This window comes from Meles meles, chromosome 12 (assembly GCF_922984935.1).
Source record: "Meles meles chromosome 12, mMelMel3.1 paternal haplotype, whole genome shotgun sequence".
Classification (NCBI taxonomy): Eukaryota; Metazoa; Chordata; class Mammalia; order Carnivora; family Mustelidae; genus Meles; species Meles meles.
This window is the reverse complement of record NC_060077.1, coordinates 79860188-79873326: the sequence shown is the minus strand read 5'-3', so window position 1 is coordinate 79873326 and position 13139 is coordinate 79860188. Positions and strand designations below refer to the sequence as shown.

Sequence of the window (13139 nt, the reverse complement as noted above, 5' to 3'; positions counted from 1 at the left end):
TATCATCTTATGTTTCAGAAATGATCCACTTCTCGAATGAATTAGGGAAAAGGCAGCCAGCAAGCAAGATGATGAGGGCTGATGGGGTAGAAAACTCGTTGGGGGAGACGAGGAGGGCGGGAACAGGGAGAAGAGAGCTGGAGGTCGAGCACTGACATTGTGGCCAAGAGGCATGTTCTTGTCTCCAAGACCTGTGTGGACTCTGGGTGGCCCTCTGCGGGGGTCCCTGACCATGTGCGACTGAGAAGCACTGACAGGGCAGGGAGATAGGGAGGTGTTGGCAGAAACGTCTGAAGGGGCCCACACATGTTCTCAGTCCTACACCCCAGGCCATTGTCCGCACCTCCCAGGAGCTCCCAGGCCAACTTTGAGCAAACGGTATAAGATCTAGTCATGTGTGTGCCTTTCATCGTTGAGAACAGAAATGACACTGATCGGAAAGAGGGGAATGGAACTCCTAGTAGCCCGAGGGGGTTTCCTTCTGCTAGCCCACAAAGTCACCTTTGCACAGGAGCCACCATGGGAACGAAACAGCCAAGACACTGGCTTTTGACCTGCCATCAGTCAACATGCCTGTGGCTCCCTGAAAGCCACGCCCACGGGCAGTCAGACTGTGGCCCAGCTGCTCCCTTCCCAATGCTCCCCCTCCTCTAAAACACCCCAGCGTCCCCGACGGTGAGCACTGGAGTAGGGACACAACAGGAAGACCAGCCTATTTCTTTCCACATTTTCTGTTTGATATATACAACACTGTCCTACCCTGCCTGCTTCTGTGTTTCTTGAACCCTTGCACCAAGCCAGCGAGGTGTGTACCATTACTATCCCATTTTACAGACGTGCAAATCAAGGTAGGGGGATTTTAAGTCACTTGTCCAGGTCCCACAGCTGGAAAGCAGCAGAGCCTGGATTCACACCTGGGAGGTACCTCCCTCTGGGTCCAGAACCATAACCTCCAGCTCTTCTGTCTTCCCGGGACGTGCAAGACAAATGTTTGTGGAAGGAATAGGTTGTTCCCCCTTGAATCCTTGTAGGGATTAACGCTTTCCCATTTATCCCCATCTAAGACTAATCCTCACATGCCTAAAGAAAAAGTCTGTCTGTAATTCACAGAACTAAAACCCAGATGATACCATGCCCAGGGGTTTAGTGACCAGAGGGATGACTTCAACAGCATTCTCTCTTCATTTGGTCTTTTTGTGTATGTTTGGTAAAATACGCATAACATAAAATTCACCATATTAACCATTTTTAGGTGTGGTAGCTGTCACCATCCATCTCCAGAACTTTCTCATTCTCCTGAGCTAACACCGTGTGCCCATTCATACCCACAACTCCCCGTTCCCTCCCCACCCAGCCCCGGGCCACGACCATTCTACTTTCTGCCTATGAATGTGACCACTTGAGGCGCCTCCTTTAAGCGGAGTCATACAATATTTGTTCTTCTGGGTGATTTCGCTTAGCGCCATGTTTTCAAGTTCCATCCATATTGTAGCACGTGTCACAATGTCCTTTAGAGGTTGAATAATAATCCATTGTGTGTGTGTGTATCACAGTTTCTCTCTTCATCCATCTGGCAGGGGACATCTGGGGTGTTTGTACCTTTGGCTATTGTGAATGATGCTCCTGTTTGGACAAACAGGAGCAACACCTGTTCGGAGTTTGCTTTCCCCTCTTCCAGGTGTATACCCGGAATTGCTGGAGCCTGTGGTTCCTCTATGTTTAATGTGCTGAGGAGCTGCCGTGCCCTCTTCTGCCTTTGATCTTGACCATCAGTGACTGTGCATATGAGAGCACGTGATATGTAACACACTCCCTATGATTCTTTTCTTACTGTCACTGAGATTGGGCAGGAACAAGCTTATATGCAGACGAATAAATAAGTAGGTTTATTTGCCCTTTTTTGTTTATTTGTTTACCTTCACTGATTGCTATTGTAAACATGTCATTTGCCTGGGAGAAGCACTTTCTGGCTAAAAGGCTGAAACTGAGCGTGCCTAGATGGGAGGTGAGCCCTTTTACTGGGTTCTGTTCTCAGAGCATCTGGTAGAAAAGGAATTCTAGTAGTTCATGTGAAATTGTGCAAAGCTCAGTAAAAGTTTTGGTAAAAGGAGGAGGCTGAAAGAAAGAGAGGAATGCTTCCTCACTCTAAGGAGTTTTACAGAGAAATTCAGGACCACTTTTTTTTTTTAAGATTTTATTTATTTATTTGACCGAGAGAGATCGCAAGTAGGCAGAGAGAGAGAGAGAGAGAGAGGAGGAAGCAGGCTCCCCGCCGAGCACAGAGCCCAACGCGGGGCTCGATCCCAGGACCCTGGGATCATGACCTGAGCCGAAGGCAGAGGCCCTAACCCACTGAGCCACCCAGGTGCCCCTTCAGGACCACTTTTAAATCCTCAGTCCTCTAGGGGCACCTAGCTGGCTCAGGCGGTTAAGCAAATGACTCTTGATTTCCGCTCAGGTCATCATCTCCGTTGTGAGATCGAGCTCTACGTTGGGCTCCGCTCTCAGCGCGGAATCTGCTTGTCCCTCTCCCGCTGCTCCTTCCCCCTCTCATGAGCTATCTCTCTCTCTCTCTGATAAACAAATGAATAAAATCTTTAAAAACCAATCAGTCAATTCATCCATCCATCCATCCATCCGTCCTCAGGCCTTTCATGGAGTCCCAAGGGTTTCGTGGGCTGTGTTGTTCCTGGCAGGAGTCTCTCGTGGACCCCCTTGTCTGGCACACGATGGCAGGATGAGGTGGGGGAAAGAGGCTGTGCACACTGGTGTCTGCGTTTTCCCAGCCTCGTCTCCCTTCAGTGAGGACTGACTAGTTGGGGATGTGGGGCAGCTGCCATCAGTTGGCCTTCAGAAGCCATCACCAGGAGGCTTGCCTTGTTCTGGAATGAGATGTTCTGTTGAAAGCATTCTTTTAAAAGGTTTGGAAATTCTGTGTGCCTGGGCAAGATTATCTGCTTGTGGATATGTCCCCCGGGGGCCTCTGGCTTGGTGTGACAGTCTTGAGTTTCTCAGGTCCATGTTTCCCCAAAGACTGTACCTTCTGCCTTTTGCGGTGGTGGATGAAGGGGAGCTGACATAGGGGAGGGAGCGGGAAATGCAGACCTTCTCACCAGACCTTCAGATTGTCTGGCTCTCTTCCGGCCTCCCCTTTCCTCAGTACCTGGTGTGTCCTGTTCCTAAACCTGGCTGAGGTTCTGCAGGGTGTTGGTTTCTCTGCAACAACCTCTTCTAGAGGCTCATAGGTTTGAAGTTTCTCCGCTCTGCAAAATCGCTTCCTGGGAACCTGGGTGGCTGTCAGTTAAGCATCTGCCTTCGGTTCCGATCATGATCCCAGGGTTCTGGGATCAAGTCCCACATCAGGCTCCCTGCTCAGCAGGGAGTCTGCTTGTCCTCTCTCCCTCTGCCCTCCCCCTGCTTGTGCAGGCACACACTCACATGCTCTCCCTCTTATTCTGACATATAAATAAAATCTTTAAAAAAAAAAAAGAGTCAATTCCCATCTCCCATCTACTGGCCATTTTCCTATCAGACTCAATATTAGAATTATATTCCTAATCTATGGATTTTGACCTTGCATTTTTATTTCTTATTCCCACTCTTTGGGGTTAACTTGTGAAAGAAAAGGCTAAAAATACTACTTTCCCTTCATCATCTTGAAATCAAAACTTTTCTCCCTCCCTCCTCTCTCCCTCTCCACCTCTCTTTTGTTTCTGGAAGAAGATCTCAGCCACTGAGTAGGAAGTGGAAGGAAGAGACAAGTCCTAAGTTGAAGGCATCTGGGAAGACTGGGTTCTGCTGTCTTCTGTGTTCATAAAATGGCAGCTGGATCACTGTTCTGCCCCTGTGCCTGGCCCTATGCTGGTTACCTTTATTATCTGTAATCCTTGTGATAATTCTGCAAAGCAGATATTATTATTCATATTTTATCCATAAGGCATCTGCATCTCAGCGAGTTAAAGAGATGAGCCCCAGGTCACATCACAAGCTTCTTAAATGACGGGGCCAGAACTGTAAACCAAATGGGCTTGACCCCAGAGCCATTGCTTCATCCGCCGCATGTGGCTTGGCACAGAGAACCCTAAAATACTCTAAAAAGTACAGCCAGGCAAAGGAAACCCAAAATAAATCTTGGGAAAATTTACTATTGCGGTGGAGCAAGTGTTGAAACATTTCTTGCCCTATAACTCAGTTGACCTTTCAAGGTCCCTTCTCATCCTCTAGTTCTATATAGGCAGTTTAAAAAAAAAAAAAAATCTTTTCTAGACTCTGCTAACAGCACACAGTCAAATGATGGTATCTCCATCATCTTCACTCTCCCGACTCTTTTTCCTTCCAAAAGCTCTCACACACACTTGGTTGCTGGGATAGATCTCTGGCTGCACTATTTCTATTTATGATTCTGTGTGCGTGTTAATGCTCTGGGGTACCCAGGGGAAGCCTCCACAGACTTGCCTGATTAGCACATGTCGCCCTTTATAGGGAACCACCCCTCGGATCACCACTTCTGCTCACCAAGAGACGAGAAAAGCATCTGCATTTGGAAAACCCAGCTATGACACATAAAGTGGATTAAGAAGCACCGGCTCCCCAGAATCCACATGAGCTTTTCCCATCTTCGTTTGTTTTTCTTAAAGATAAAAACCACACGGCCATGTGTGTAGCTGGGTCTAACAAGGGCCTCGCTTGCGTAACGAGAGGGGGATTTTACTTTGGCGATCTTGACTTCGTTATACATAAATTACGTTGTGAGTAATCTTTGAAATGGTATGACATGTGCAGCCAGTGTTTATTTTTTTATACTTTGGAATATTTCATGGTTTATTTTAAATGGTGGCTTATGTTGGATGGGTGTTTAACGTGCAGTGTGATGCTTCTTCCCGGGAACTCTGGAGAAGCAGGAGGGTAACCTGTGGTGTCAGACCTCCTTCTCACCAGCAGAGAGATGGAGTTGGGTATGCAACGGAGGAAAAAACAGCCACGGGGAAGTTAATTCTTAACTGAGCAGGTATTTAAATGCAACATGGCCATTCTGAAGCTTAGGTCTTCTCCTGGTAGAGCTCTGTAGCCTTTGGAAAGCATATCAAATCACTGTTATTTAATTTCATAAAAGGCAAATGACAGATTACTTTGGGCTCCCCTAAATGGACAATCCCAAGCCTTCGCAATGCTCGGGAAGATCAGAATGCCCAAGTATGAGGTCTTGGACACAGAAAGAAAGATGGTTGTAAGGGTCGAATGTGCATGAACTTTGAAATGCCATCAAACTTCTCAGCGGCTGTATGTTCGGTGCACTTTTTAAATAGAAATAGACAAATAGAACCATATGTTTAAATGTGCTGTTGTACTTAAGATGTATCAAAAACAGGTGTTTCCCCTCCATCCAACTTTCTCGTAATTTGTTTGAGTGTCAGATAATCTAGGGCCCTGTTCTTCCTCTAACAGTCTTCTGTAGGACAGCTTCAGGTAATACAGTAAGTAAGAGCTGTAAAATTTTAATGATTTGTCCTATCAAGCAGTTTTCTTTCTGGTTGTTAAGAACTTGGACTTTCTTAAACCATGGAAAACTAGACAGAGTGTAAGTTTCATGGACTGTAAAGGTAGGTCCTCTACCTCTGTTAGAAATAATAATAATCGTACATTTCCGCCCCAGGGGCTTCCCTTGTGTAAAATTATAAATCACTTGGAGGTGTTGGGAAATTATGTTTAATTGGAAAACTCTAAACATTGCCACACATCCTTCATAGCAATAAATCTCACACACACACACACACACACACACACACACACACACACACAAACATAAAATATGCTGAGGAAAGATTCAAAATAATCTATACTGAGTGTACATATAGAGATTGGCTAATGCGTCTTTTGCAGGGAAGGGACCCTTAGTTATTTCACTGAGGTCTGATTCGGGAGCATCCCAGATGCCACTGGTTTTTATCATGGAAGCCCACTTATGCTTTTGAAGTAAGATTGTCCATGGCAGCTGGATTGCACATGAGAAATGTTGCAGGGAGAGATGGGGTTGTGGGGCTGTACCCAGATGGTCTTCAGAATGCTCTCTGAGCAGATGTGATGTTTGTAAGTTGTATACATTGTATATGTTTTTAATACATTTTATATAAAGTTTATACATGGATTTAATAAAAGTCTTTAAAAATTTTAAAAGCTTTAGGAAGAGGGTGGCTCAGTCAGGTAATCAACTGTCTTCAGCTCAGGTCATGATCCCAAATTCCTGGGATAGAGCCCTGCATCAGGCTCCCTACTCAGCAAGGAACCTACTTCTCCCTCTTCCCCTACCCCCTGCTCATGCTCTCTCTCTCTCTCTCTCTCTCTCTCTCATGTATTCTCTTTGTCTCAAATACATAAATAAAATCTTTAAAAAAAAAAAAAGTTTTAGGAAGAGATTGCCAGCGTTTCTCCTATGAGTGGTAACCTGCCTAGCCAACCAGTCTACAAAGATTAATTTGACGGGGGAGCCTGGCTGCCTCAGTGGGAGAGCATGCAACTCTTGATCTTAGGGTTGTGAGTTCAAACCCCATGTTGGGTATGAAATTACTTAAAAATAAAACCCTAAAAAAATAAATAAAATTGACCAATAATTTGTAAAAGTGGAAAGTAATGTTGTTAAATTATTGTCTTACTAAAATGTGATGGAAAACATACATTTAAGTGTGTCAAATTTTTGTTAGATAGAAGGCCTTGTCTGACCTGGTGGAAGGTTCTGACCATTTGACACAGGTGGAAATTTGCTTTAGGAACCAGATAACACCTAATTTCCCAAATCTGTGGTTTCTGCCCCCCTATACACCACAACATACAGATGATATGCTCACATACTTGGCAGCTTCAGTAGCCTACAGGCCATGTGTCCTTCCTGATCGCTGGACCATATTAAACTCCCTTTCTCCCCACCTAGAAAGCATGTCCAAATACAAATAATCGAGAGTGATATTTCAGTGGGAATAACCTTGAATATGATTTTTCTTACGGTTCCAAGGAAGTCTTTTTTTTTTTTTTTTTTTTTTTTTTTTTAGTTTAACCTTTATAGTCAATGCAGAAGATCTTGGACTATATTCTGGAGATTTGCAAATTCGCCACCCCCAGGTTAATTCTTGGCCTCTGAATTAACATACCTATTTTGGAAGTGATCAAGGGTAGCTTACCAGGAAACCAGCTCGGAGAGAATGGAAGAGAAGGGAAGAATAATGAGGCTGGAGAGTTGGAGAACAAAGGGGAATGTCTGCTGCAGTGGAAATGTCCACTTTGACACCCAGTGTAGATATTTTGTGACCATGTGAGCCCATTTACAACCTGCCGTTGTTTAATTCTGCAGTTCTATTTGTTGCTCTTACTTGCATCATGAATCCTACATGACAGTGGTATCATTTTTGCTTTAAAATAGTTAAGTGTGAAAAAAAAAATAAAATAAGCATGAAAAAAATGGTCTTTTATACGTATCCACACACTTGCCAAGCATAACGCATCTCGTTCCTTTCTAAAAATCCAAAGTTTCCCGCTGGTACCTGGTCTTTTATTCTGAAGGGCTCCCTTTAGCGTTTCGTGACGCGCAGCCCTGCTGGTGATGAATGCTTGGTTTTCTTTAATCTGAAACGTCCTCATTTCATCTTCATTCTTGAAGGGTATTTCACCGGATATAGGATTCCAGATCAACAGACTGGTTTGTTTTCTCAGCACTTAAAAGATGACCTCCCACTGTTTCTGGTTACCATCGCTTTTGACGAACGGTGCACATGGCCGCATGCTTAGATGCTGTGCACTTTCTCTCCGCCTGCTTTCAGGGTTTTCTCTTTGCTTTTCAGCAGGAGGACTATGATGTCTCTAGACATTGTGTGTGTGTGTGTGTGTGTGTGTGTGTATTTAACCTGTTTCAGGTTTGCTAACATTTTTAGTCTGTAAATTTATGTTTTTCATGAAATTTGGAATATTTCCTCTTTTTTTTTTTTTAAGATTTTATTCATTTCAGAGAGACAGCACAAGCATGAGCCAGGGGGTGAGGGGGACCTGGGCAGAGGGAGAATTGGGTTCTCTGCACTCAATCCTAGGACTCTGGGATCATGACGTGAGCCAAAAGCAGACACTTAACTGACTGAGCCACCCAGGCAGACAATCAAGTTGGGATGTTTCAATCACTTTTCAGATTTGTTTTTGGCTCCATTTTCTCTCTCCTCACCTTCTAGAACTCCAAATACCATACATTATAGCTTTTCAAACTATCTTGGGGACTGAGGCATGGTGCATTTTTAAACCATTTTTTTCTCTGTAAACTGAGTAATTCCTGGAACGCCTGCGTGGCTCAGTTGGTTAAGCGTCTGTCTTCAGCTCACGCCGTGATCCCAGGGTCCCAGGATCAAGTCCCACATCGGGCTCCCTGCTCAGTGGGGAGTCTGCTTCTCCCTCAGTCTCTGCCTGCTGCTCCCTCTGCGATGCTCTCTCTCTCCCTCTCTGTCAAATAAATAAATAAAATCTTTAAAAACCTGAAAATTTTAAAAATATTTCTTAAAAATTGGATAATTCTTATGCCTGTATCTTCAAATTCACTAGTTCTTTCCCAATTCCTAGCACCTTTCGGTTGTTAAACTCATCCAGTAAGATTTTTTTTTTTAATTTAGTCTATTTCCCAGCTCTTCTATTTTCTTCTTTTCATAGTTTGTATTTCTCTTAGATTTCTTGCCTTTTCATTTATTAGAAGGGCATTTTCCCTTATAACATCAAACATCATTGTAACAGCTGCTTTAACGTGATATCTGATAAGTCCAACATCTGGAATTGGAGTTGGCATCATTGGTTGTCTTTCCCTTGAGAATGGGTCACTTTATCCAGGTGCTGTTGTGGAGACCCAGGGTCCCTGTTCTGTTCATCCAAGAAGTGCTGGTCTTTTCCTTTCAGCAGGCAAGTAGCTCGGTGGGATGTAATGTGAAGAATGCCTTACAGTCGGCAGCAGCCCAAGCCTTCACCCAGTCTGCGCTGTACTTAGCGGGGCTGTTTTGAATCTGCTCCTTGCACCTGGGTCACGGCTTACGAGAGCTTGGGCAGAATTTATACACGGAATGTAAGGCTCCCCTTTTCCAGCACTCGCCTTTCCAGGGTTTCCCTCAATTTTTCACACCTCAAGTTGCCTCAGCTTTGTCCTCCATTTGATTGAGCCAAAACACACCACAGGTTCCCTGTGTTTGAGCTTTCCACACCACACAGCAACCCTGATAGGCACTGTGATAGACAGAAGCACGAAACTTAGCCTGGGTTGGTCCCTTGTTCAGAATTTCAGCTCTCCTCTTAAATCCTGCCTGCCTGTCTTTACTCACCAGAACCTACCGGGGGTGGGCTTCTTCTGTTTTGTCCAGAGTTTAGAGTTACTGTCTGTAGGGGGTTGATCTGTTAGGAGTGTACAATTCCATACCGGAGACATAATCTTTCCAGTGGAGACGTTTTGAACTGATGGCACCATTTCTCTAACTCAGGCAGAGATACAAGTCTTGGAAGTTTTCATTAGAATTGCCTGTTTTGGGGGGCACCTGGGTGACTCAGTCAGTTAAGCGTCCAACTTTCGATTTTGGCTCAGATCATGCTCTCAGGGTTGTGAGCTCAAGCCCCGTGTTGGGCTCTCTACCCAACACTGAGTCTGCTTACGATTCTCTCTCCCTCTGCCCCGTTCCCAAGTGCTCACTCTTAAAATGAATGAATGAATGAATGCCTGTTTGCTGTTTTTTTTTTAATTCAAATAATTTAGATACCCCTTCAGTACCTTAAGGGGTACATATATAAAGCAAGCACCCAGATGAGAGTCAGAATACATTGGCTCAAGCCTCAGTCTTTTTTTTTTTTTTTTTTTGACAGAGTGAGACACGGCAAGAGGGAACACAAGCAGGGGGAGTGGGAGAAGGAGAAACAGGCTGATCCAGGGATTGATCCCAGGACCCTGGGATCCTGACCTGAGCCGAAGGCAGACATTCAAGGATGGAGCAACCCAGGAGCCCTCTCAGTCTTTATTATTATTATAACTAGCCATCATTGTGTTATGATTATCTAGTTATTATTAGCTAATTGTTATCATTAGCAAGTCATGTGAACTCCGGGCTTGTAGGCCGAGGGGCCTGGCCAGCCTCCAATTTCCTTTGTATCCTGGAGGCCTCCGATCATCTGATCTAAGTGTCTTGAAGTCTCTGTGTTAATCCACTTCATAGGATTCAAGTGATTAATTTCATATATTACATGGTGAAAAGGGCATCCTGCTGTTGGAAGATATGGCCATGTGCTATTAGTAATATTTCCGCTTTTTATCTCTGCTTCCCTTAAAACTACACAACCCCTTCTTTCCCTTAGGCCTCACTTTTTCTCGGGCACAAGTCATTCAATAACTGAAAAGAATTATATTGTTAATCTAACATCCCATTTAAAATATGTTTTTGTTTGTCTCTTAGGAAAAAATGCTGCAAAGGGTATAAATTTGTTCTTGGACAATGCATCCCAGAAGGTATGTAATATAAAAGATTTTGTCTTCTCACCTTGTTTGGGACTAGTCAGTAGATGTCTATAAAGTTCAGATGTACGGAGGATGTATATAGTTTATCCATGTGTAATTTTGGGTTTTTCTGGCATTAAATACTTCTAGTGCCAGTTTGGCTGCATGTAGCATGCTCTAGCTAAATCTTCACACAACTTACACACATATGTTGAGCATCCTCGATATATACAAACAATACACATGTGTTTCTGGTTTTAAGTTGCAGAGGCTCTATTTCCCTAATCATACACAATTAGGACAGTAGCATCCTCCCACCTCCCTCTGTGCTTTTCATATGCTAAACTCAAAGCCCTTTCAAGCCCTGTGCCCAGCCCAGCACTAGGGAGACAGAGCAGGGTCAGACCTGGGCCCAGACCTCAAAGCCCACATCCTCAAGCTGGGGAGACAGGGTATAGACAGCATGGAATCAGACCTGAATTCCTTTTAAAGACTTTATTTTGGGGGCACCTGGGTGGATCAATGGGTTAAAATCTCTGCCTTCGGCTTAGATCGTGATCCCAGGGTTCTGGGATGGAGCCCCATTTCAGGCTCTCTGCTCAGCAGAGGGCCTGCTTCCTCCTCTCCCTCTACCTGCCTCTCTGCCTACTTGTGATCTCTGTCTGTCATATAAATAAATAAAATCTTTTTTAAAAAAAAGACTATTTTTATTATTATTTATTTGTCAGAGAGAAAGGCGGGGCACAAGCAGGGGGAGCAGCAGGCAGCGGGGGAAGCAGGCTCCCCACCGAGCAGGGAGCCCAATGCGGGGCTCCATCCCAGGACCGTGGGATCATGACCTGAGCCAAAGGCAGATACTTAACCCAGTGAGCCCCCAGGCATCCCAAGAGGCCTGAATTTGAATTACACTTTCCATATTGCCTTAGTCCATTCTGGCTGCTCTAACAGAAATACCGTAGTCTGGTGGCTTCAACCACAGATGTTTATTTCTTTTATACTTCTGGAGGTTAAGTCCAAGACCAAGACCCTGGAAAGCTCCATGTCTGGTGCGAGCTTCCTGATTCATACTTAGCCACCTTCTTGCTGTGTCCTTGCGTGGCTAAAGGGGCGGGGGAGCTCTCTGGGGTTTGTTTATAAAAGCACCAAGCCCCTTCCTGAGGCTTCTACCCCATGATCTAAGCCCCTCCCAAAGGCCCCACTGCCTCAGACCATCACCTTGGAGGTTAGGATTGCAACATGTGAATTTCAGGAGACACAAGGATTCCGTTCATAACACACATCCAGCTTCGTTTTTGTGGGAAAGTATTAGTACTTGACTCATGGTTGTTTTAAGAATCTTCCCACATGTAAGGTACTTGGAACGGAAGCTGGCTCTTATTAAGCATTTGATGAATGGTGGTTCCTGCTGTTGTTTTTAATAATAACCACGACCTGTGTGGTGAAGGCATTCAGACCAGCAAGTGTCTGGAGCAGGCACGGAGCGCAGAGGATCCAGGGCCGTCCGAGGGGGTCTCGGGAAGGAGGGGGAGCCGGCCGATCAAGGAACGCTGCCCAGGACCTAGACAAGTGGGAGGAGAATCCTACAAAAGATCCCAGCGCTGATCCAGAGAACCCTAAGAACTGTCTGGAGAGTTTGAGATTAGTTTGCCTGGGGCCGAGGAGAGGCGGGTGGGTATTGAGAAACAGGTTTCTTCACTCTCCCCCAAGAAGTTAGGGCTCTGTGGAGAACCAGGAGCCCAGCCAAGCTAGCTCCCATTCCATTCTCTCACAGAGAGCACTTTCTTTGTCTCGGTGAGAAATAAATGAATTCCGCCCCCCCACCCCCCCACTGCCGTGTACCTCTCTCTTCGGGTAGAAGAGCTCACTGAACCATCGCTGGGACTTTTGAGAAAGCTGCGTTAGGAAGGTTGGATAGGAAATCACTTTCCGTAAGATGGTTTATGTGGCCTCGGGGCTCTCTGAGACTGAATTCCTCACTGCCGGCCAGTTCTGTTGGTTAGAGCATGGTGGGGAAAAGGAAAAAAAAATCCACAAAATGCACAAAAATGCAAAATAATTGCATTCCTTTACAAGCCAGCTTTGCTCAGTCTGCAGCTGTGTCCTTTATATTTCCATTGGCAGATACTAAGAAAACGAAGTTTAGGCCAGTCTATTTAAGATCCTGGCTAAAGACCTCGCCCGGCCTAAATAAAAACACATTACACGGGTACCACCTACTTAGGGTTTCTTTCTTTTTTTTTTTTAAGATTTTTATTTATTTATTTGACAGACAGAGATCACAAGTAGACAGAGAGGCAGGCAGAGAGAGAGGAAGGGAAGCAGGCTCCCTGCTGAACAGAGAGCCGGATGCAGGGCTTTATACCAGGACTCTGGGATCATGACCCAAACCGAAGGCAGAGGCTTTAACCCACTGAGCCACCCAGGCACCCCATACTTAGGGTTTCTTGAAATGTTAGGTGTTGTGGCCTCAAACATCAGAGCCTAAAAGTAGTCTCCCCTCCCCCTCAGCAGGGCCTGTGGCGCCCGTGAAGAACATAGCCTCGCCATAACTAACACTCGCCTCTGTTGTCGTCACGAGAACACTTTAGCGTGTTCATCTGTGGGAATAAGTCCGCGTGCGTGGGCTTCTTTACCGAAGATCTCTGTAGTC

At 45.2% G+C, this 13139-nt stretch overlaps 1 protein-coding gene across 1 annotated transcript in view; it reads left to right on the top strand.

Annotated features, from left to right (window-relative positions):
• The window catches only part of CCBE1 (collagen and calcium binding EGF domains 1), a 224431-nt gene that overhangs the window by 179009 nt on the left and 32283 nt on the right, over window positions 1-13139 (top strand). The window contains exon 3 of the mRNA XM_046025531.1: window positions 10449-10501. Coding sequence (XP_045881487.1) covers window positions 10449-10501 — 53 coding nt within the window. The remainder of the gene's footprint in view (window positions 1-10448; window positions 10502-13139) is intronic.